The 25,004-nt window shown below is 35.8% G+C and overlaps 2 protein-coding genes across 2 annotated transcripts in view; one reads left to right on the top strand and one right to left on the bottom strand.

The window, feature by feature from the left end:
* The window catches only part of lipea (lipase, hormone-sensitive a), a 58,644-nt gene that overhangs the window by 26,126 nt on the left and 7,514 nt on the right, over positions 1-25,004 (bottom strand). The window lies entirely within an intron of this gene.
* On the top strand, positions 6,985-24,274 carry slc9a3.2 (solute carrier family 9 member A3, tandem duplicate 2). Its single transcript, XM_039678261.2, has 16 exons — positions 6,985-7,480; positions 16,170-16,472; positions 16,640-16,800; positions 16,935-17,013; positions 17,383-17,560; positions 17,683-17,903; positions 18,016-18,218; positions 18,407-18,496; positions 20,524-20,594; positions 20,674-20,803; positions 20,972-21,135; positions 21,313-21,430; positions 21,584-21,757; positions 22,306-22,357; positions 22,491-22,565; positions 23,728-24,274. The coding sequence occupies exons 1-16, from the start codon at positions 7,222-7,224 to the stop codon at positions 23,985-23,987; spliced, it is 2,538 nt and encodes an 845-aa protein (XP_039534195.2). The 5' UTR covers positions 6,985-7,221; the 3' UTR covers positions 23,988-24,274.

The following is a 25,004-nucleotide window of genomic DNA, read 5'->3' as shown; positions in this document are numbered from 1 at the left end:
TTGTTTTCACTTATTGAACCAAAATGCAAATCCTAAACAAGGATTCACAGTTTTGATGGATAGCATGACCCCACTACACCTGGTAAAACATCTACAATAATATAATGACATTTTGACAATTTACTGTAGGCCTATATGTTGCTTGCTAAATCAGCCTGGACAAGATATTGGTATAATTACTATTTTCCTATTTTAGCTACATTTTAGATCCCAACCCTACTCCAAAACCCAAACATAACTATTTTTTAGAGAAATCTAAACATCGTGTTAAACGTATTACAACGTTTAGTACAACGTATTAAAAACTTGTGTTTTTAATTGTGATTAATCACGACTAATCACAGAAAAAAAATGTGATTCATCTTGTTAATTTTTTAATCAATTGACAACATATAGCAATATATGTATAGGCTATATATAAATAAATTAATAATACTTTTGTTGTAAGAAAAGAAACAGTAAATACTTTGTTACAAAATGAATATATACATAATAATGGTTACATGGCTTCATTGCGTTCTTGGTTCAGTCCTGTGTAACCTGGTTTTTCTGAGTTGTCATCATTAGTCATACATTTCACCGGTTGTGCCTTAATTATCTCATTAGCTCCATTTGTTTGATCCGTCTTAAGTTCTGCCATTCAATGTCCGTCTTTGTCATATCACCTTTTCCAGGTCATGTGATTTCAACGTTACTACGATGCATAAACAACAATTAAATGCTGTTCTTTTGAAAAAATGCATCACAGTTTCCAAAAATATCAAGCAGCACAACTGTTTTTAACATCGATAATAAGAATTGTTTCTTTAGGACCAAATAAGCATATTAGAATAATTTCTGAAGGATTATGAGACACTAATATCTGGAGTAATGATGCAGAAAATTCAAATTTGCCATTCATAGAAATCAGGTATTTTATATTGTACTAATAGTTCACAATATCACACAACCTTGGTAAACATTAAAGAATTCTTTCAGAAAAATCTCACCAACCCCAGACTTTAGTGCAGCCAATATATTTAGTTAGGTAGAGAGTGAGTATTAATTAAAGTAAACTTTTCTTGATTTCCAAGAAAAGGAGAGAGGTCAGCTTTCATGTTAACAAATTGACTACCCATAGTTCTACCATGACACTATTGACACAACATGCTTTATTGTGTAAACTTAACTCTTCTGATTCACCCATGTCACACTCTTGTGTGCGTTTTCATCCTCAAGTTGTAACTTTTAAAATATTTTCTCATCTTAGAAACATCAAAACATTACCAGTAAGATGTGTGAATGAAATTCTGCAGATGTTAATTTTTAAGTTTGTATCACAATAAAAACGTCCTGATTTGGTCCTGTTTGAGAGAAGATTTTAAACTGAGCTCCTATTTTGCCAGTGCAGTCAAAAGTCAGAGATTTCAATAGGAACTATCGAAACTAAATACCATTTTTTTTATTTTAAGAAATAAAACCTTAAAATAATAGTTTTCCTAAAAATACGATTCTTAGAAGAAACCTCAGAGACTAAACTGTTTAAACAGGGACTAAACAGAGCTGTTTTTTTTTTTTTTTTTGTCAAATATGTATTTTTAAAGCTAACTGGTACAATTTTTTTTTTTACTTATCTGAAAGTCGGCACAACATTGACTGGTTGATAAAAATACTGTTGCAGGAACAACAACGGATGTGGATCCAGGAGCATGTCCTGTTTGTGTAAATCACACGAAGCTTCAGGCTTAAATGCCTTAAAATAGTACCTTAAATTACACATACCATGTAAGTGACGGTAAAGGGCGCCTAAAACGTCAAATATTGAAGCATGGTCAAAGGTGACGCCTTGGGGTGAGAATGTGTTGCATTTACACTCAGACAAAACTGTTCTTTTTTAGACAACAGTGCACTCTTAGAAAAAAAAGTTTAAATGGATTTATATGTTTTCGACTCTTTTATGCCAGAACTGTTCTGTATAAGGCCGAAAGTGTTTGCATAATCAATTAGTGTTTGTTATAAAGTATGTTCACACAGTTTAATTCATAACATTTAACTGAAATTAGAAATTGTTCTTGTATTTTCTGAAAGCACACAGAGGAAAATGTCTAAAAGAGAAAGTGATACACTCATCCTTGTTAGTCATCCTTTTATAATCCCATCAACGCAAACAGACCGCAAGTATTTAGCCGAATCCGAAATCAAACCTAAATCCGGAAGTATCAACATTTAGTTAACAGAAACCATGTTTTAAAGCATGACAGCAATGTTTGATTGATTTGATTTTACAATAAAAGACACATAACGGGTGTGTCCTCGTGTAAATACAGGTCAATGCAGGTTCATGGTATTCTGACCTTCTCCTAAATCAGCTGTATTTGTACTTTCCTGCTAGCTGAGAAGTCCTTCACTGTGACAGTAAATATTAGCAAGCTACTCAGGAATCTTGTTAATGACCAAGCCCGTTCCTGTGACACAACCAGTTTCACGAGGCCTGTAAAGTCAAAATAATACAGTATGTTCCACCTTGGGTCTAAACTGTACGCTCAGAGTGCGTTGGGGAAACTGCTGGTACTGAAAAAGAGACAGTATAAAAAACCTTAAGTTTGTTGCTTTCTTGTTTATTATAACAAAGTTTGCAGGGAGCAACAGTAAAAAGGAAAAAAAGAATAAAGAGATAGAGAGGCCTTCTTTTTGTTGAGTCTGTGAATGAAGTCACAGAATTCTCTCTGTGCTAAAAAATAAACTATGCTTTATGGGAATTTATGACAAAGCTTTTTAGGTGCATTCAGTGGTGGTAAGTAACAAAGTAAAAATACTTAGTTACATTACTTAAGTATTTTTTTCGGGGATCTGTACTTTACTTGATAGCCTATGTTTTATTTGCATCTACTTTCACTTTTACTCCACTACAATTTAAAGACAAAGTTTACTTTTCACTCCGATACATTTCCCCATGCCCGCTCCAAGTATTTATTACACTGGCTGTCCAAACCAAAGAAAAGCGTGTTTTTCTTTTGAAAAAAAAAAAAAAAAAAGAACGCGCAAGCTCTTTGCCAGCATAGCAGTCAGTTCACCATTGACCGCAGAAACAGGTGAAGGTACAGCTCTCACTGCCAGCAATGATCCCAAGATTTCCGAAAGGAATCACCCATGGCCATATATCAATGATAGGTTCGAATTCACCGAAGTGGGGAGATTTTCATCGGCTGAAATGTCGTCTTTGCCTGCCACGGGTGAATGAAATTTCAGCATTCCAAACTTCACCCTCAAATCTGAGAAAACACATTGAGGTGAGTTAACGTTAAAGCAGCACTAAAGAATTTTTTTACCTTAAAGCTCCACTGTGTTACTCTTATAGTTTATTGTTAGCTAAAAACACTTAGTTCTTTCAAAAATATATGTGCTCATTAATGTATATTTACTTCGTTCAAGTAATAAAGTATTCTCGTGAGTGTATAATATGCCATTGAAAATACAAACGGGTAAGGGGTTCTAATGTCGGTCGCCATGTTGCCCCTCTATCTTGAAAGTACATTAGCCAAAGAGGGACATACCCGTTAATTCAAGCTTCGCCTTTCGCATTTACGTTCGAGTTAACACTCATGGACGAGGTCGAACTGGAAGCCATGTTAATCTTGGACTACATTGGCCACCGTAGGAGTTAAAACGAAATCGGAATTGAGAGGAACAGAAACTAATATTCACTGGATGGTCATATACCTTTTCACCACTAGATGGGGGTAAAAATCACACAATGTAGCTTTAAAATAATGCTTCCAAAATCATTTCAGCATTTCATCAAGTCGTAACAGGGTGAAAGGCACTTCTGCCTTCGCTTTGTGGTCCTATATCTGCTAGAACCACATTATATAAGTTTGCCATATCGGGTCGCGTTTCTGTAGTTCGAATGAGACATGAGAAAACGACAAATTTGACTTTACGGCAAGCGTTACAATTGGACAACGTTCACTCTGAAGCCGGTTCTGGATACACAGTGGATAAACAGCACGCGACAGTAGGCTGCGGTTGGCTAAATTATTTACGACAGCGGTAACGGACTATGCTGCTTCCAACCTGTAGGGCGCCCGCAAAAGAAAAGTTCTTTAGTGTTGCTTTAATGTTACTATTTTTAGCCAAGTGATTTCATATTGAAACATCTAGCTAACAAAATGCCCTGTAAACAGCTAGCTAACAAATTCTTAATTGCGGTATCTAATCTTATCATTCGTTCAAAAATAAAACATTGCATATCACTCCCAAAACAATTATGATAATTATTGATATTTACAGTTAATTTGAATATTTACTTTTTACTTTCAGTACTTAAGTACGTTTGAAATCGGATACTTTTGTACTTTTACTGGAGTAATTTTTTATTTAGGTATTTATACTTTTACTCGAGTATAACTTTTGAGTACTTTTACCACCCCTGAGTGCATTTAGCTATCATATCATATTCCCTTGGTTTTTGACATACTGTGTGTTTTTTTAAAGCCAATCTGAAACGAGCCTTGAGGTTTATTTGCTTTACGGGTTGCATATCACAAACTCGGCGGTCTGTCAAAAGGATTGCATTACCTCTCTTAACTGTAAAATAAAAGAATTCCTCTGTATTAAACAGAACAAAAAAAAAAAAAAGCAGACAATAATGTCTGTGGCCTGTTTTATGATGAACATATGTTGCCTGGAACAAATTATGGCAAATAAAGGATTGCAACTTTGGACTTTGATTGCAATTACTTTATGTAATTTTTTATATATAAGGCATTGATGTGTAAAGCACGCAAAGATGACGTCCTCAAAGCATCTGAACCAGCATGGAACAACATGTTATACTACCCTCAAGCCTTATTATTTATGTAAATGTTTTTACCTCTATATAACCGCCAAACCAAAACCTTGTAAACCCTGAACTCTTGGGATCCCTCTTGGTATTTTATTTTGAGGTGGAAAGATGACACTGCAACACATTACATAGCACTTTTGCATAGAAGGATAGACCATTATATTCATTTTGTCAATGCATTTCTATTCTTCATGGACAAACTTGAATTTCTATTCTTCATGGACAAACTTGAAACAGAAGTGAATACATTATAGTCTAAATGATGAAGTTTCTTAATAATAGACACATCAATGAATTCATAAATAGATGGAGTGAATGGGAGGATTTTTTTAAACAAATAGCCCTAATTTAATAAACATATTGTAATACAAATAATAAATACATTTATTTATCAAATAAACCATGCATATACAGTATGTGCAAATGTTTATTTCATTATATATATATATATATATATACACTGTATATACATACAGTATATGTAGGCCTATATATATTGTGAATATACATTATATTATATACTATATTATATTATATACTCTTTTTTAAGCATTAAAAAGCAAGGATCTAACATTAGGAACGATTGTACATTTTACTTTGCGATTTGCATTTTGGTTTGTGTAAAAGATTATGCTATTATCAAAAGGTAAATAAAGTGGCACAAAAAGTGGGGGAATTGTGTGTACTTGTCTTAAATTCATTAATCTATTATATTTGTCTGTCTTTGTCTGAATCCGTATTTGGCACATGACTCATTGTTAAAATAGGCCAGAAGAATAATTTAGGAACAGACAATGAGTATGAATTTCTGAGTCCTATAAACACAGATCCATGGGGGTTATGGAGGCAGGCCATACAGTCAGACGTTTCTTCCGGTGTTTTGAGGGGAAGGTGGTTTTTACCTCAAACATAAACAAAGTAACTGGACAACATGAACTTGCCATGCAATAATTCCTATTCCATTTAGGTCTAAATCGTGAATTGACATCTTAATAACAGCTTATAACGCAAACCACTGTTCATTTGTTTCAACAATGGTTGCATTTTATAAACATAAAGTGAGGTTCATGCCCAAAGGAAGGGAAAATAAATAATAATTTCCAAATAAACTTAATTCAATTAATTTTATTTAAAAAATGAATCAAGAAAAATTATCTAATTTGAAGGATGTTAGATATTTCCCCTGAAAAGCAAGACAATCATAAAGGTCAAATGAATAAATAATCGAAAGTGATAAAACTGAATAAATAGTTCCCAAAAATGATGTCCGGCCTGGGAAAAAATAGATCTTGAATGTTTATTCAAATCATTTTTTTAAATGTTTAAAGATTTTGTAATCATATTACGCAGTTGTGCATGCATAACGCAATGAAACATGCCAGATTGTGCGAACATCATTTTTGGCCAGGCTGAAATACAAAGAAATTATGAACTGATGCATAAACAAGAGAGAATGAAATATTAATAACTGATTATGTTTTAGTCAATGCTTTTTCCTGTGAGCTTTTCTATGCATTTTTTTTTGCATAGTAAATAAAACCAATAGCTGTATTTTTTTTTTTTGCCAAATACATATTAACCAAGTTTAGCATTTTGTTCTTCCATCATATTCAAAATATGTGTATATATATATATATATATATATATATAAACATTTTTTTTTATATTTTCCTCAAATTTAATGATTTAATCAAACTTGTAGAGTCATTTAAAACAAATATAGCCTACCCTCTGATTATCACTTTCGGCTACTACTGCTAAAACAAATTGGGTTGTTTCAACCCAAATTTGGGTCAAATATGGACAAACCCAAATGTTGGGTTAAAAACGTAATTTAAAAAAATCACAGTTGAAAGTGAAAGTTGGGTAAAAGTAAATTATAAAAGAATTATATCTTTAACCCAACATTTGGGTTCATCCATTTTTTACCCAAACTTGGGTTATAACAACCCAGCATTGTTTAGTGTGTGCACAGTACTTTTCAAGACAATCTGATGTTTAGGAGACAATGGTTTGACTGTGTCTTTGCCATACTATGGACCTCTGTTTTCCTCAGACTCCTGGCCCAAGGTGTTTGAACCCGCCCCCTTCAATAAAGAAATATGTTGTACAAATCCTTCAGATGAGTCCCACACAAATAAGTACCTGGGAGAGACAACAGGGAGGGGCCACATACTACCTCAAAAGTGAATCTTTTTTTTGTAAAAGGCGGGACAATAAGAGAAGGAATGGACAGCATATACATGCTATAGCCAATCTCAGACTGACACAGCGAGGAGAAAGACAGCTTTTAGTGATAGGAGCTTAGAAACGCCAGGATATAGGATTGACTGCATACAACAGTTACAACATCAATGAGAGCTAATTAATCCAATAGGGATCGAAAAACGTCTGCCATGGCGCTTCTACGACCGTTTGCACTTCTTCTAGCATTATTGATCGTTTTCAACACACCATGCAAGGTTGCAGCAGTAGAAGTAGATATTGCTAAAGTAGGCTCTAACTATTCTTCAAAGTCATCAGCCACTGAAACCTCAACCAACGTCACCACTGCGACCATCACTACATTACCTATTGTCATCTGGAAATGGCATCACGTAGAAACTCCATACCTGGTGGCCCTATGGATATTGACCTGCTGGCTCTGTAAATTAGGTAAGCCGAGCTCATGTTAGTATATTACAAAAACAAAGGAAAATAAGAATCCACCCTACACACTGTAAAAAATATTGTTGGTTTCACTTAAAAAATTAAGTAACCTGGCTGCCTTAAAATTTTAAGTTATTTGAAATGGAAAAAAATTGAGTTAATACAATGAAGGAGATTGATTTAATCATCAGAAACTCAAAATGTTATGTTATCTGAACTATATGAATTATTTAAGTTGATTTGACAAAAGAAAACATGTTGTGATTACAAATCATGGAAATATTTTTTTTACAGTGTAATCATTTTTGTCCGCATATAAAATTTGGCTCTGACTAAGCAAGCTTGAGGAATGCTGGTTAAGTTAAGGTTTGCTCAAATGTTTTGGTAAAGATAAAGCGAGTTTTAAGGTATTCTTTGTGAACATTCTTTCCCGGATAATGCGGATATTTTTCCATGCCATTTGGCAGTCTGTATTGTGATGTTACCTGTTCACTCATTGAGTTTTTAATTCAGATAATTTAAATAGTACCACTGAATGTGCACATCTGCCAGCTTATTGTCAAACGGGAATCAGGTTATCTGATATCTTTAATATCAGATTACAGATTAACAAACTTAAAAAAAAAAAAAGCCCATACAACCTGACAACAAAAATCCCAGTCATTTTACGCCAGACAAAAGCTCCTCAAATTAAACTAATGCAGTCTCGACAAATACAATACAACACAAATATTGTCAAGATTTGTTATCACAACATTTTTTCTTTTGTCAAATCAACTTAAATAATCTATTTAGTTCAGATAACTTATTATTTTGAGTTTCTGATGATTAAATCAATCTCCTTCATTGTAGTAACTCACTTTTTCCAGTTCAATCAACTTAAAATTTTAAGGCAACCAGGTTACTTAATTTTTTAAGTTAAACCAACAATATTTTTTACAGTGAAGCGTTTTTAAACCTTTTGATCCAGTAACTAACATGAAATAACAATAAATATCACTTTTACGGAAATTAAATGGGGGAAAAATGGTTATGTTGAGAGAACAAAGGGGTGAGCTTCAGCTTTTGTCTTTTGGCATGAATTCACAATGAAACCTGGCACAGCTCAAAGACACAATGGAGCATGTATTCTCATAGTAATGGAAGGCCTGAAGTTTTTACAGCGTTTGCGCTCCTCCATCCTCTTCTCACTTAACAGGCAATTTGTTTTTCTATAAAATGCTGCCACAAAGATAAAGCGCAACGAATAAAGCTCGCCGGCTTCTTGACACTTCTCAGACATATTTGGATGATTCAGAAGGCGGATTTCTCCAAACTGAACAGTTACTGCAGTTACTCAGGAATCAGTTTTAAAATAAAGTATGTCTGCCACTTAGAGGCTCCATGGAGGAACTGTAGACTAATGCAAATTGAATTCTCTGACACTCATTTTTACATTCGTGTTTTTTACTAGTGATTGTACTTTTTTTTTGATGGACCCAGCACGCAAAACAAACAAAGTGCCACTAAGAGCTCCACTGAATGGGTGTTAAATCAGGTGTAGAAGTAGGCGTAGATGGTATTAAGTGGTTTTAATGGCAGAGCTTGAATAGCCTTGTCGAACCATAACTGTATAAAGAACTGGGTGAAGATTTGGCTTTTGATACTGGCATAAAATGATGGCAAACGACCAGAGATTTTTAAATATGAAAAAAATGACATCAAAATCTTATAGATTTAAAAGGAGACCGAATGGACAAAACATTTGCTTAAAAGAAGACCGAATGGAAGGAAGTCGAGTTTAGATTTAGGTATAGCTATAGGTCTAGTTTGTATATTGAGACGTGGTCTGGGAACCACATGTTCATGTTCTACTGTATCGAATGCTTTATTAAAATCAACAAATAGTATTAGATTGTCATCATTGAGAAGTTGATTATAATCAATAAAATCGAGAATAAGATGAATATTATTACAGGCATGCCCCTCTTTCATGAAGCCAGACTGAGACTGATCAATTAAGGAGCCCAATCCTAATTTCAACCTGCTAGCAAATATAAGAGAAAACACTTTGGCATCACTGTTTAATAAAGTTATGGGTCTCCACCCATCTAAAGATAAGGTGTCCTTATTTGCCTTTGGTATTAAGGTAATTAGCCCCTGTCTCAGGGATGGAGGTATGGCATTATTTATAGATTAAACATTAAACATAGCTAAAATAAACGGGTAGTTTTGCGTAAGCTTATCATTACCAGGAGATTTGTTGTCCTTGAGTTTCTTAATAATGTTGATAATGTCTGTAATACTAAGCTCTTTCTCACAAATGCTGCCAAATTCATCATTAACAAACAATTAACAAAAACCAATTTTTCTAAAAAAGCACTCCAGTATTTACGAATACTGTACATTCAGAGCACAAAGTTTTATAAAATTCTGCTTTATTTTTTACTGTTTTTGATTATAGCTAAATCATCTGTGACAGAATTATTTAATTATTAATTGATAATCATCACCATTTCTTTTTTCTAAAGAATGAAAAATATCTTGTGTTTATTCACTTGTTCGAGTCAGTTTATTATGGAACGTATGAAAGCAGATTTTGCCTTTTCCTCATAATGTCTATTTAAATTCTTTTGTAATTTTCTGAGATTTTGTGCTTGTTCTTCCGTTAAATCTGTTTTATCACACAGGGCACCAAACTCTTGGATGATGGCTTACATTTTGGCCCGTTTATTTTTGGCAACTGTTTTAATCATTCAAATGTTGTAACGATGTCAACTCCTCTGATATTAACCATAAATCTATTCGGGACTGCAAAGACAAATCATTATTTTTCCACCTGAGTTTTTTGGGGTTAATTTTCTGCCAGATATCAACAAGAAGTTATTGCATAACCCAGAGATAATCTTGCTACTATCATCTTTTACACCTTTGGGAGGACATCTACTATCTGGGACTACAATAAAATCACCCCTGAGAATACATTTTGCATTCATGTATTTAGTTGATAGGTCTAAAATTCGTATTTCTAATTCATGGAGTAAAATCAATTTTGTAGATTTGCAATTAGTTCCATAAATATTAGCAATAATATATTGCTTATGAGAGTCCTGTAATATGGTTTTTAGCCACATTCCATTATTATTACTCTCATTATGAAGAATTTTGTCCCTGAAATTCCCTCTGAGAATAGCGACCCCTGCTGATCTATTTGTACCATGACTCAACCAAATGTCCTGACCCCACCAACTCTTCCAAAAATAATCAGCCTTTGAAAATTTGTGCGTTTTTTGTAATAAATAAAAATCGGATCTTTTGTCTTTCAAAAATAAAAATACAGGCTTTCTTTTATTTATATCGCGGATGCCCCTAACATTAAGAGAAACTAAAGAAAAAGACAGGATAAGAAAAAAAAAAACTTAAACAACAACCGTCCTGTTTACTAGAACAATCATCGGACAACCCTTCTGTGTTAAAATGAACAAAAACTTCCTTCCTTTTTTTTTTTTTTACCTGAACACAGAAATTTCATGAAGTCTGTATCCGCGCGACCAGCGAGATTCGCGCTCGCGCATCACATTAAAGTCCCCGTGAAATCAAAATTGAACCTATTTACTTTGTTAGCGCATATTACTAGTCTTGTGGTGAACAATTAATCCGTGCAAGTGAATATATATTAAAAAAATGTTTTACCTTAGTAATCTTTAATCAAAATCTGAAAAGTTACTTCCGGTCTGGAACAGTTTCTTTCTCTGATGACGTAGGTTTCACAGTTTGGGTGGGGAAACGCTTAACCACTCCCCTCAAACCGTTAGTTTGCTATGAGCGAGAGATGGAGAGGAGGAGCGCTAGAGTAAAACCCTGCCCTCTGTTCAATATTCCGTTTCACTTGGAAACACGTCACAGCACTGGAGAAAAATCGTTTGCAACTTCCGGTTCACGGGGACTTTAACGCACTTTCGTGCTACAATTATGCGCTCTCGACATTTAACAGGAAAATAACGCCATAGTCTGTCAGGCTGTCAAATTTCACAGGCCTGGAACTGTGCTCGTGTTGAATTCTGGAACGACAGCACGACACACCTCCTTATCTGGCCTGTTCTCCGCTAGCCCGTTAAAGCCGTAAATTCCACCTCCTTCCATAACGCTCTGCATCGGACAACCTCTCTTCTTCTAACACCGCAATATCTGTTCATAAGCTTCATGTTTCTGCTTGAGAACGTCCATTTCGATGCTAAAACCGCCCACTTCGTTATGCTAGCTACTTTCTCCCGCAGATCTTTGACGCGCACAGTATTTACAGACACCTTTGATTCAGTTCTGATAAACGATCTCTCCTTTATTGAATTATAGGCTATAAATCAATTAAGGAAAAATCTTTTTTTTTCTTACTCTCGGGGCTAACTTAGGCTACTCGTTCCATCACTATACTTTTCTCATTAAAATTCTTTGCATAAGAATGCATTTCACTCTGTGAGCGCTTTTTCTCCTTTCGCCGCCATGACTAGGCCCACTATACACGGTTCAGTCAAAACACTTGTCGAAGAATAACACGGGATAAAAGTTGATCGATTTCAAAAATTCGATAAGAAGTTTTTTACAGTCTATGACCTATACACCGCTCTATAGTAATTTGAAAGTGATTGTACCAGTTTTGCCCACAATCTTGCATACGGCTCCGATAAGAAGATTTTAACTTTAACTTTTATCAACCACAAAAATTGCAACATGGCATCATGACTTTTGCGTAAACATATACACCACTTTCAAGTCAAGTGGCGTGTTTGTTATCTATACGTATTTTGAGCTATCCCCGTGTATGCGTGTATGTACACACCGTAAATGTCCGAGCGAAACATAGCAAAATGTAGATGTACATCTGGGGAGCGATATTTTGTTTCCTAGGATGGTGGGGAAGACTCATAAATTGTATTAACCCCAGTGAAGGGTCGGTTTAGGGATGGGGCATAAAAGCCCGGGCCCTTTCACACAGCGCGTTTTCCCCCGGGAAATTGTCGGGAAATTGCCAGAACGCCTTCTGTGTGAATGCAAACACGACCCGGGATTGATCGATGCCGGGTTGGGGACCTAGTAACATTGCCGGAATCAGTCCCGGAACGCACTCACAGATCCCGGCAAATCACTGGCAGTGTGAATGAACCGAAATCAAACAATCTCGGGACAAATACCGGGTCACATTATACGTGTATTTCCCGGGAATTTTGTGTGAACAACACATTCTCATCCCAAAAAGTCATATAACTGACGTTTTGGGACGTCTTTTGACCATACGTCAATATTCGTCTTTTTAGGGTACCCTTAAACGTCGGTAGATGGCGATCCCAGGCCGTCATACAACTGACGCTTTACCTTTAACGTCAGTTAGGTGACGGGTTAGGTTTAGGTCTGGGGTAGAGTTAGGATCCCATAACCTCATCTACCGACGTTTAAGGGGGCCCTAAAAAGGCGAATATTGACGTATGGTCAAGAGACGTCCCAAAACGTCAGTTATATGACTTTTTGGGGTGAGACTGCGCTGGTGTGAAAGGGGCTATATTTATATATATATACAGTAATGTAACGTTAAGTCAACGGCGTTCATAAACACGCCGAAAAGTGATTATGCGTGTTGATAGCACGGCAAAAATGGAAATACAAATTGGCATGTCATACATACGCCATTTCATGAGATCAGTCTGAAAATAGAATAAACTGCTAATGAAAACATGGCAATAAAAATCACACAAACAACACCTTTACACCTGTAATGCATTTCACAATAAAATAAAATCCTGTTTATCGCATTTATGCCATAATGACTGACTGACAAAATAAATTAGAACTTACAGAACAGCCAATTTATCTTTAGTTTCACAAACTTAACTGTAAAATGTTTGCTATATAGGCCAAAACAAACAATATTGACTGCTAAAGCCACATTTTGTCATTTTTATTATTTTTGTTCTGTTTAGGCAAATGTTGATTAATTCCGAATTGATTCATAAATTGTGCATATTGTGTAATAAATTGGATTAAATGTTTAATAAATTGACTGCACTATAACTCAAAACATAATGTTAAAGTCTGAAGGTGAGTGATAACTGTATTTCTTCAAGTTTCACGTCAATGTCACCTGCAGTTTTATGTTCAAATACTGCATGTGCAAAGATCCAATGTTCATAAACTCACATAGACTCTGGTAATTGCCTGTTGGCAAGGAGCAAATGAAGTATATAATTCAGATTTAGTTCCAGGACATTATCTGTAACACATGCATTGGCAGTCATGGGTAGAGCTGGAGTGATCTACTCTCTGGGAAATTACAGCGTTGAAACAATACCTTACTGCTAGTTAATTATGTACTACATTAAATAATTAATGGCTCACCTGAATCTTTGACTTTCCTCAAAGGCAGAGTCTCAGGACAGCTTTAGTGCATAATATTAAAAATAAGTCTGAGACTTGACATTAACACAGTATGTTTGTTTTAATGCAATAGTCTAATGTAATGAATAAACCAGACTAACTTTATCACAGACACAACTAAAATAACCACAGAAAAAAGCTAAAATACTAAAACGGGTCTGGCTAGCAATTGTCTCAATCTGTCCTGATCACCCCATCATTTCCTGCCATCCTCAGGCAATTTAAATAAAAATTCTGGTGTTGCCGAGCCAGCATGAGGACTGCATGCTCATTGTATAGGTTGACATTGATTCAAGACATTGAGAAATAACTGCATCAATCATTACTTCAGATTTCCATAAATGATGCCTGCTACTATTTTAGAATTCACAATTGTTAAAACCATTTTAGCTCACTCGTAAAAACATGTCAAGGTCACCTACAATATAATGAATGTGAATGCCCACCCTGATGCTGTAACGCCCTGACTATTTTTAACAATGGGTTTAGTTACAGAAACATACAAGAAGAGAGGGGTCAACAAGGTGCAGAACTCCTTACTAGTTTAAGCCAGATCTGTTTAGTAAGCATTATACAGCCATTATTGCCCAGAGTCAACGGGATTTAAACTGTGTAAGTACTCCAGACCCAATATTCCACATAAAAATCTAATTGTTTGTTGGTCAAACAATTGCAGGCTATGTCACGGCTCAATGGACTATGATAGAATAACGTGGATCAAAGTGAATTAGTCCTGTTACATAATATCGTTTATAAGCTACAAAGACATTGCAAAGTACAGTAATTGGGGACATTCAAAAGCATAATCTCATTGAGAGATGAAAGCATGACAGGCCATGTCTGGCAGTGGCAAAGCTTTTAAATTCTGTAGAAATACACAACACATTCTCATCCTTTGGCGTTATAGGTGATATGCCATTTGATATTTCGCTGAAATACTACGCACATGGCACCCTTTAGCGTCAATATAAGAGTCTAGTAGAGTCTGCGTCTCATATTGACGCTAAAGGATGCCACTCACCTGTATGACGACTTGGGTTCTGCGTGTTATATTGACGCTAAAGGGTGCCATGTGCATAGTATTTCGACGAAATATCATATGGCGTCACCTATATGACGCCAAAGGATGAGAACGGGCTCCACCAGTAAGTAATACCATAGGAAAGGACTCACCACTGTTATTAAATGCAAAGCAAACAGAATATTTTGCTGAAGTCAGATTTGTCTGCAGAATTTATAAAGCTGAGTTTGTGAAGATGAACCAAAGTTTAAGATTTCAGTTTGAGCTTAAAGATTGTGGAAGAGAAGATACAAGTAATCCATGAAACATGGTGCATGGACCGAGTACATTTACTTGAGTACGGTAACACTTTGTAAAGTGTTACCCTTGAGTACAGTATTGAAAGGGATACTCCACTTTTTTTGGAAACAGGCTCATTTTACAGCTCCCCCAGAGTTAAACAGTTGAGTTTCACCATTTTCAAATGCAGAAGAATGTCAGAGAATCGGCTGAATAGATTCGAAAATGATGAAACCCAACTGTTTAACTCTGGGGGAGCTGTAAAATGAGCCTGTTTCCAAAAAAAAGTGGAGTATCCCTTTCAATACTGTACTCAAGGGTAACACTTTACAAAGTGTTACCGTACTCAAGTAAATGTACTCGGTCCATGCACCATGTTTCATGGATTACTTGTATCTTCTCTTCCACAATCTTTAAGCTCAAACTGAAATCTTAAACTTTGGTTCATCTTTGGTTCATTTGGTTCAACTCTGGGGGAGCTGTAAAATGAGCCTGTTTCCAAAAAAAGTGGAGAATCCCTGCAATTTTGAGGGATATGTAGCCTACTTTGCTCGAGTATAATTTTGGGGGAGTACTCATGACTTTACTCAAGTACATTTGAGAGGGAAATATTGCACTTTACTCCACTTCTATCCATAACCATGAGTGCCCGTTACTTCTAAAAAAAGAAAAGAAAAATCTGGGAAACCCTTACTGTAAAAATACGGTGTGTTACTGTTTTTGAAATTAACATCTAAATACCGTACTAAATACAGCTAGTATAAAACTTTAATGTAACAATATGCTCTAATAACACAAAAACAGTAACACACCGTGTAGTTACATGATGCTGGCAACCACAGCTGCCAGTAGTTTACCATTTTTTTTTTACAGGATAATTTTTTACAGTGTTGATATTATAATGTTTTTCGTAAGAATCATGTGACACTGAAGGTGCTGAAAATTCAGCACATCATCACCTGTTTCTCTATCTCTTCTCTCTTTTTCTAGTGTGTGAACTAAACCATAGTTTCACCAGTGTGATCCCGGAGAGTGGTCTTCTCATCATGATGGGCTTTATTTTGGGAGGAATCGTCTGGGGAGCAGACAAGGCGCAGACTTTCAAACTGCTCCCCGTCAACTTCTTCTACTACTTGCTGCCCCAGATCGTCCTGGATGCAAGTTACTGCATGCCAAACAAACTATTCTTCAGTAACCTGGGTGCCATTCTTGTCCATGCCGTTATCGGAACGTGTTGGAATGCGGGCACAGTGGGCGTCGCTTTATGGGCTTGCTATGAGGGGGGCGCAATGGGTAAATATGAGATTGCCACCATATGAATAAATTACATATTAAAATATATCAAAACAGATTGTAATAACATTTCCCAATATTACTGTTTTTTTAATCAAATAAATAAATGCAGCCTTAGTTAGAAGATAGTGCCATTTAATAAAACAAACAATCTGGCTTACCCTAAGGGACCCTGAACATCGGCCCTCTGCAGTTCCTGTTGTTTGGTGCTCTGATGTCCGCCGTGGACCCGGTGGCCGTCATTGCCGTGTTTGAGGAAGTGCATGTGAATGAAGTGCTCTACATCCTGGTGTTTGGAGAGTCACTACTCAACGATGGTGTCACAGTGGTGAGTCTCAGTTTTTCTCAACAACTCTTTTTGAGTAACCATGACCTGTTCTATTAGAACTTTACTTGACTGTCATTTGATGGCTATTGCATCCATGTTTTATAACGCCTTTCTCTTACTCTTTTTGGTCACAGGTGCTTTATAATGTGTTTGATGCTTTTGTGTCTCTGGGAGGCCCAAAGATCAATGCTGAAGAGATCATCAAAGGAATAAGTATGGACACAGACCTTGGGGTCCAAAACTCTTTGATCACTAGTGAAAATGCATCTTTTTTTTCTGCTGTTCCCTAATAAACATCTTGTCATGGCTTTTTATTTTATTACAAATTGAGCCAAATGATGCAGTGTTACTTAAACTAAAAGAAAATGAGAAATGTTGCATTGCCAACTAGCTGAAATTAAATTAAGTTTTTGTATTTTGTTATTTTTCAGTGTATGCTTATTTTATTTAAAGTAATGAATATGTTTATTTTATGATTTAAGATTTCATTTTAGTTAACGATAATCATAATAACCCTGATTGATACCCCAAACACTGGGGGTGTTTTCCGAAACGAAACTAGAAGAAACTTTTCTCCTTTAGTTTCGTTCTTTGTGGTGGCATTTGGAGGCTCGTTGGTTGGCGTTGTGTTTGCCATTCTGATATCCATGCTGACCAGGATCACCAAAAACGTCCAGGTCATCGAAGCCGGCTTCATCATTGTGCTTGGCTATCTGTCTTACTTGACGGCTGAGATGCTCTCCCTCTCTGCTATACTTTCGTAAGGATCTCAATGCTTTTCTGATAAATGCCGATAAATAAATACATTATAAAATAGTAAATGAATGTAAACAATTCCTAATTGGGTTTACAATAATTTGACTCTGGATTTGTGCATTACAGGATCACTTTCTGTGGTGTCTGCTGTCAGAAGTATGTTAACGCCAACATGGATGAGAAATCGGTCACGACGTTACGTTATAGTCTGAAGGTGTTGGCCAATGGCTCTGAGACCATGATCTTTGTCTTCCTGGGAGTTTCGGCCATTGATAAAAACATCTGGGTTTGGAACACTGGCTTCATCCTCCTTACAATCCTCTTCATCATTGTGTTCAGGTTCATGGGTGAGACATAAATTCCTTGTAAATTCTGCTTAAAACTTGTACGTATTTTGATGAAAACTGATGTTTTTAACTTCTTTTTTGATAGTTTTAATAAATCTTTTTTTATAAACAGGTGTTTTCTTCCTCAACTGGATCTTAAATCAGAGTCGACTAATTCCTATTGACATCACTGACCAGATTGTAATGAGCTACGGTGGTCTTCGAGGAGCAGTGGCATATGGACTCGCAGCTGTTTTGGATGAGGCTAAGATCCCAGAGAAGAATTTGATGCTTGGTACAACACTCATTGTGGTGTATTTCACAGTCGTTCTTCAGGTACGTCCCCTCATCCACTGGTTCTGACTGTAGAGAATGCTTGGCATCCCACTGCCATTGCCATCACTCGAATATAAGGCCTGCAAGCAAATTATAAAAGTCAGCTTTTTGTGATGTTCCCATGGTCCCCATCTGACAACAGACATGGATTAAACTAACTTGAAGTCATTGTGTGTGTGTTTTTTTAGGGAATCACCATGAAACCATTTGTTCAGTGGCTGAAGGTTAAAAAGGCAACTATATCAGATCTGACACTCAATGGAAAAATAAACAACAGGGTAAGGAACTGTAATGACACATACTGTATTCCTCTACTGCATGATCAGCATATATATATATATATATATATGAAGAGCTCTTTTCCAAAACGCGATAAACGCCATTTTTTTAAATTATTAAATTATTATTACGCCAACTTTTAAATTATCATTAACAATATTGTTGTTTGATTTAATAATTATTGTTCAAAATGTTCAGACTGAACCAATAAAACATTTAAACAGGATAATTTGAATATTCACAAAATGTGTGGGTCTAGGTAAAAAATGTAGTTTTCCTGAAAACTATTGAAATGGATTTATAGCGTTTTGGAAAAGAGCTCTTCATATATATATATATATATATATATATATATATATATATATATATATAATTTTAATATACATCAAAATCTGTCATATGTACCTTCAAAGATTAATTTAAACAATTGTAATATTTTAATGTAATAATGAAATAAGCATTTAAACAATTTAATCGAGTAATAATCAAGCAATAATTATAAGATATAGAGTGATAAAGTCATTTTGACAAAAATGATGTGACCTAACCTCACTGCTATACTGTCAAGATAAACAGGATTACATAAATAGCGGTTAAGATAACTGGCTATATAGGAGAGTAGGGTAGATTGGTGTAATCGACCCCCGGTCTTACCGCTCTTTTAATTCCATAATAACAACTAAAGTAGCGATATGTCTATTTATTTCCTATTATAACACATTGGCTGATGCATCATCCTGCACATGCTAAACTTATTTCTAAATATGTTACAATTGAAAAAAAAAGTAAATCCACATTGTTATAAGAGAGGCATCTTACCACACGATTCATATGAGTTCCCTGGCTCAATCATGTGATATAAATGAACCAGGTAATAGGTTATTAACTATCTATAAATAAGCACTATAATATTAATTCGCAGAGTCTCCCAAGTTAAACACCATTCAAATTTTGTGGTTCGTCTTGTCATATTAATTGACTGCTGCCTGTCACAGTAAACCTGTGTTGTCACCTCACCTGAATATGTCTTCGTGTTGGATGTTTTAGACGTTGAAAGTGGACTTAAATAGATCATGCTCTTTGGCACAATAAGCAACATAACATTTACTACATTATTTATCTTTCATTCTATTTAAATATATGAGCATTTTAATCTATATAGCGTGTCAGCAATTGGCTCCGTTGAAGAGTGCACAATGCGCGTGCATTAAATGGCAAGCGAACTCCAGAGGGAGTATGGCGTATGAGGGAACCCCGTGATGAATCAAACATCAAATAAAGCAAAATGACATGGAACAAAAGCAGTGAAGTCATTATGTGTCATATAGTTACACCAGTATATCGGAAATCTCAGTAAGATCCAATTAACAGACTTACTACCCCACCACCTGCACGCGACGTCCTAGCAACAGGTCCACATTGTTGAATCATGTGGTTCAAATAGAGGGTTCAAACCAAACGACAGAGGCGCGACCATGTTGTACAACGATTTCGGGAAACAGTCATGGCTAGTTGGTAAGTTTCTCCAACGATGAATGCATCGTGAGGTAGTTACTAGTTATTCAGTGAATTACATTGTTGTTCGGGAAACACACCCGGCCGGGACAATTCAAATTAAACTAATTCATAAACCGATTCATTGAATCACCTGATTCAAAAGAGTCATTCGTTCAGATTCATTCGTTCTGAATGAATAAAAAGCCGACAGAGTAAAATCATAGAGTAGACTTTGTTAAAATGTAAAAATATCTGCAAATGAGATCAAATATTGTGAAGAAAAATGTTAACCTCAAAACTCTGAAAATATATATGATTTAAAAAATAGTAACACTGGTCTGACCTCAGTGCGGAGGAATGTTGTAAACTAACAGTCTCTAGCTATACGTAATACACAGTTTACAGTTTGTGTCATTATGGATTGAGTTTATGCACTGCAAATATGATTTAGTGCATGACATCTAGTTACACTACAATATGTAGTGGTAATTTTCAACATCAAAAAATCATTGTGTATGTTTCTCGATAGACTTTTGAGCACACACTAACAGCAATGGAGGACATCTGTGGCCGAATGGGAGATAACTGGTGGACCAGACAGTAAGCATTTCACTTTATAATATATATACTTTAAATTTGATCACTTTTACTCAGTTTTTTTTTCTTTTCTTTTTCTTAGTTGGAAACATTTTGAAGAAAAGTATGTCTGCTGGCTATTAATGAATAGCGATGCCAGAAAGCACAACGACAATATATTTGGTGCCTTCCACAAACTCAATCTTGAGGACGCCAAAAAATATGTCACTGCGGTGAGAGCAAAACTACTAATTCAGCATAATACCGTCGATTGTATTAATGTTTAATTTACTTGCTAAATGTTCTGTTCCATTTTTAGATACAGTAACTTAATTTTATTATCATTTTATCAGCTACTAAATCATATTAAGAATGTACTCAACAGTGTTTTTCACATTTAGGGTGAAAGCAAAGGTTCTTTGGCTTTCATTCGTAATGATGACAATGCCTCTGTAGACTTCAAGAAGAAGCTTGCATTAGAGTATGGAGATGTTATGCCTGACATCATGTATGACATGTCAGAATATGACTTTGGCATTGACAATGTTCCAGTGACCTCTGTCATGTAAGAATTTCATACTTTATGCATTCACCTTTCCTACCTCACAGATATTGTTGCCCAATCATTTTAGTAGACTACTGAATACAATTCCTATATGTAAAGAAAAGTGCAAAGGTTTTATGAGTTCAAAACTGCACAAATATCTAGATGGCTAAATGTGTTCTGCTTCTTTTAATATAGGAAGAACCAGATTCCATCAGTATCCCTGGATATCCATGAGCAAGACAGGGGGAGCATGCCTGGTGACCTCAATGCCCATCATCTACTAGAGCAGCACCTGTACAAGAGTAGAAGATTTGTAAGAATTGTGCTACTCACAACATGATTCCCTTTTTTTAAAATGGAGTATTGTTTCCTTAACAATATTTGGATCTATGTGGCTGCCTAGTGGAAACACTCATCCGAATCTCATTCCATCTGAAATCAATCCATTTCTCCTGTTTCTGAACAGAACCGTCCCACTTACAGCCGTAGTCACTATAAATCCTCAGAGAATCCAGACGAAATGCAGGAGATCTTCCAGAGAACCATGAGAAGCCGTCTTGAGTCCTTCAAATCAGCTAAGATGGGTGTCAACCCTGCTAAGAAACTCTCCAAACATCCCAAGAAGGATTCCACTCATAAGGTATAAGACTTTAATGTCCTGCTGTCTTCCTTTGGTTAAATATTTTTTGAAATAGAGTTAAATGTAGGTTTAAAGGGATATTCCACTTTTTTTTTTTTTTTGGAAATAGGCTCATTTTACCACTCCCCCAGAGTTAAACAGTTTTACCGTTTTTAAATCCATTCAGCCGATTTTCTGATGTTTAGAAGAATTTCAGTAACTAGACAGTTTCTGGTCTCATTGACCTCCATAGTAGGAAAAAATATACTATGGAAGTCAATGAGACCAGAAACTGTCTGAAATTCTTCTAAATATCAGAAAATCGGCTGAATACATTCAAAAACGGTAAAACTCAACTGTTTAACTCTGGGGGAGTGGTAAAATGAGCCTATTTCCTAAAAAAAGTGGAGTATCCCTTTAATGTAGAGTTAAATGTGAATCCAGGTTTTTACAGATTTTTTTTTTTACATTTTACATTATGACAACATGCTAAAAATACTATATGTTAAACACAGAAAGACGGGGTTAAAATTTTGTGGACTTATTTTTGTTCATAATTGTATTTTTAGCCTAATGGAAAGCCAGCGGACCCAAACAGAACCTATCCATATGGAGATGAAGGTATATTTCTTTATTTGATGCATAGCTATCACTTGTCACTATTTAGTTTTAGCATTTAGCTTACTTTATTCGGAGGGTATGATTATTTTAGTATTAATATACTGATGGAAATTATTTTTTTTCGTCCTGTCAGATTTTGAGTTTTCTGCAGACAGCGCCTCTAGCAGTGAGATTGGTCATTTCCCTAGAAGCACAAACGCACCTGGAGGTAAGAATAATTTTGTGTAGCTAAATACTGAATTTACATGACGTACACTCACCTAAAGGATTATTAGGAAGAACACCTGTTCAATTTCTCATTAATGCAATTATCTAGTCAATCACATGGCAGTTGCTTCAATGCATTTAGGGGTTTAACTCCAGACTGAAATAACCACTCGTTACAACCGAGGTGTGTAGCAAAGCATTTGTAAAGCCACAACATGCACAATCTTGAGGCGGATGGGCTACAATAGCAGAAGACCCCACCGGGTACCACTCATCTCCACTACAAATAGGATAAAGAGGCTACAATTTGCAAGAGCTCACCAAAATTGGACAGTTGAAGACTGGAAAAATGTTGCCCGGTCTGATGAGTCAGAATTTGGATCCATCATGCCTTGTTACCACTGTGCAGGCTGGTGGTGGTGGTGTAATGGTGTGGGGGATGTTTTCTTGGCACACTTTAGGCTCCTTAGTGCCAATCGTTTAAATGCCACGGCCTACCTGAGCATTGTTTCTGACTATGTCCATCCCCTTATGGCCTCCATGTACCCATCCTCTGATGGCTACTTCCAGCAGGATAATCACAAAGCTCGAATCATTTTAAATTGGTTTCTTGAACATGACAATGAGTTCACTGTACTAAAATGGCCCCCACAGTCACCAGATCTCAACCCAATAATTGAGCATCTTTGGGATGTGGTGGAACGGGAGCTTCGTGCCCTGGATGTACATCCCACAAATCTCCATCAACTGCAAGATGCTGTCCTATCAATATGGGCCAACATTTCTAAAGAATGCTTTCAGCAGCTTGTTGAATCAATGCCACGTAGAATTAAGGCAGTTCTGAAGGCGAAAGGGGGTCAAACACAGTATCAGTATGGTGTTCCTAATAATCCTTTATACAGTGAGTGTATGTCATAGTGTGGTGGCACGGTGGCTCAGTAGGCTAGGTGGATTGGATATGTCACATTGGCCGTAGGAGTGTGTGTGTGGCCCATGGTGTAAAACCTGTGCCAAACCTGTGACTATTATAACTATATATATATATATATAATATGTAAATTACAATATAATCTTACATAAAAAAGTTTGCAAGTGAGAAGAAACAATTTTTTTAGAGGGTTGTTTCCATGGTGTCTCATTCATAATTATTCTCATGACTGCAGCTGGTGTAGATAATCCAGCATTCATACCTGAGATGGACAACTCTGCACCCACGCGAAACCCACCCTGGCAAACAGTGACCGGGGACAACACGGCTGTGGCACCTTCTCAGAGAGCTCCGGGACGACTGCCCTGGGAGCCCACCAACCTGAGACCGCTGAGAAGAAGTACCCGCTCCACAGACTCCATAGCATTGGCTAATGCTTCAGTTGATGAGGAGGCACCTGAGGAAAAGCCCGGAAAAAATCATACTAGATTGTAATCTGATATATTTTCATTCACCAACATTAACCTGCCAAAAAAGCGATTAGGTTAATCCTTTCATTTTAGGCTGTTATTATGTCATGAGCCCAGAGATTAAGGAATCATATAGTGTTGAATCATAGCATTATATATCTCATATATCTTTAAAGACTGATATATATATATATATATATATATAATGCCACAAACTAAAGCAAGTGACTTGAAGTCATGCTGGTACGACTTTGTTCTCTGAAATGTTTTACCTAGTTATATATATATATATATATATATATATTTAAAAATCACAAAGGGAAGGAAGAGAATAAAAATACGGATTTAGTAGGCAAATGGTCACTGAAGTACTTATGTTAGTTGTTATGGAATGTTCTTGAGGGGCTTCTTTATACAAGCCCACATATTTGTGGAAGCTATTATGGCACTTAATTGTATTTACACCATCCTAGCACATTTACAAATCTTTCCTCCAATGTGAAACTAAAAATACAAAACCATTATAGTCATCTATACATGATTTGTCAGAGTGCCAAATCAGAACTGTTTAGCAATTGTCTGTCGGTTCTATGTTCAGGTGCATCTTGATATTTTTTTTTGACCTTTGACAAGTTGGTCTATAATGTTAAATTTAACATGTTGCATATGGTTATTTATTATTATATGATTATTCTGTGGGTGCTTCTTTGTAGTATCACAATATCTGTTTCTGCATTTCTTTATCTTACAATGATTTATTTTTGAGTTTGACTCAAAGCTATTCATGTTTTATTAGTAGAACGAAGACCATTAAAATGTAAGTCATTAAAAATAATAGTTTAACAGTAACATATTAATGTATGAATTTCATGCTTTATGAGAACTGGTGAAATCTGTAACTTGTAGTGTCTGATAAAACCTGAATTTGCACTGTAATGTTGTTTGAGTAATACAATTTTAATTGTTGCAAATAAAAAAAAAATATTTTGCTTCAAAGAGCACAAGAACAAAATGATTGTCAGTCCCTTGCATTTAAAGCTCA

Source organism: Pimephales promelas, chromosome 18 (assembly GCF_988280905.1).
Source record: "Pimephales promelas chromosome 18, fPimPro1.hap1.1, whole genome shotgun sequence".
In the NCBI taxonomy this organism is placed as follows: Eukaryota; Metazoa; Chordata; class Actinopteri; order Cypriniformes; family Leuciscidae; genus Pimephales; species Pimephales promelas.
Note: the sequence above shows the minus strand (reverse complement) of the source record. Positions and strands in the feature narration are given on the sequence as shown.

Coding starts and splice junctions, on each gene's coding strand:
- slc9a3.2 (XM_039678261.2), top strand. CDS start 7,222: ATGGCGCTTCTACGACCGTTTGCACTTCTTCTAGCATTATTGATCGTT. Junction 17,561..17,682: donor TCCCTCTCTGCTATACTTTC/GTAAGGATCTCA, acceptor TGTGCATTACAG/GATCACTTTCTGTGGTGTCT. Junction 20,804..20,971: donor CCAAAAAATATGTCACTGCG/GTGAGAGCAAAA, acceptor TTTCACATTTAG/GGTGAAAGCAAAGGTTCTTT.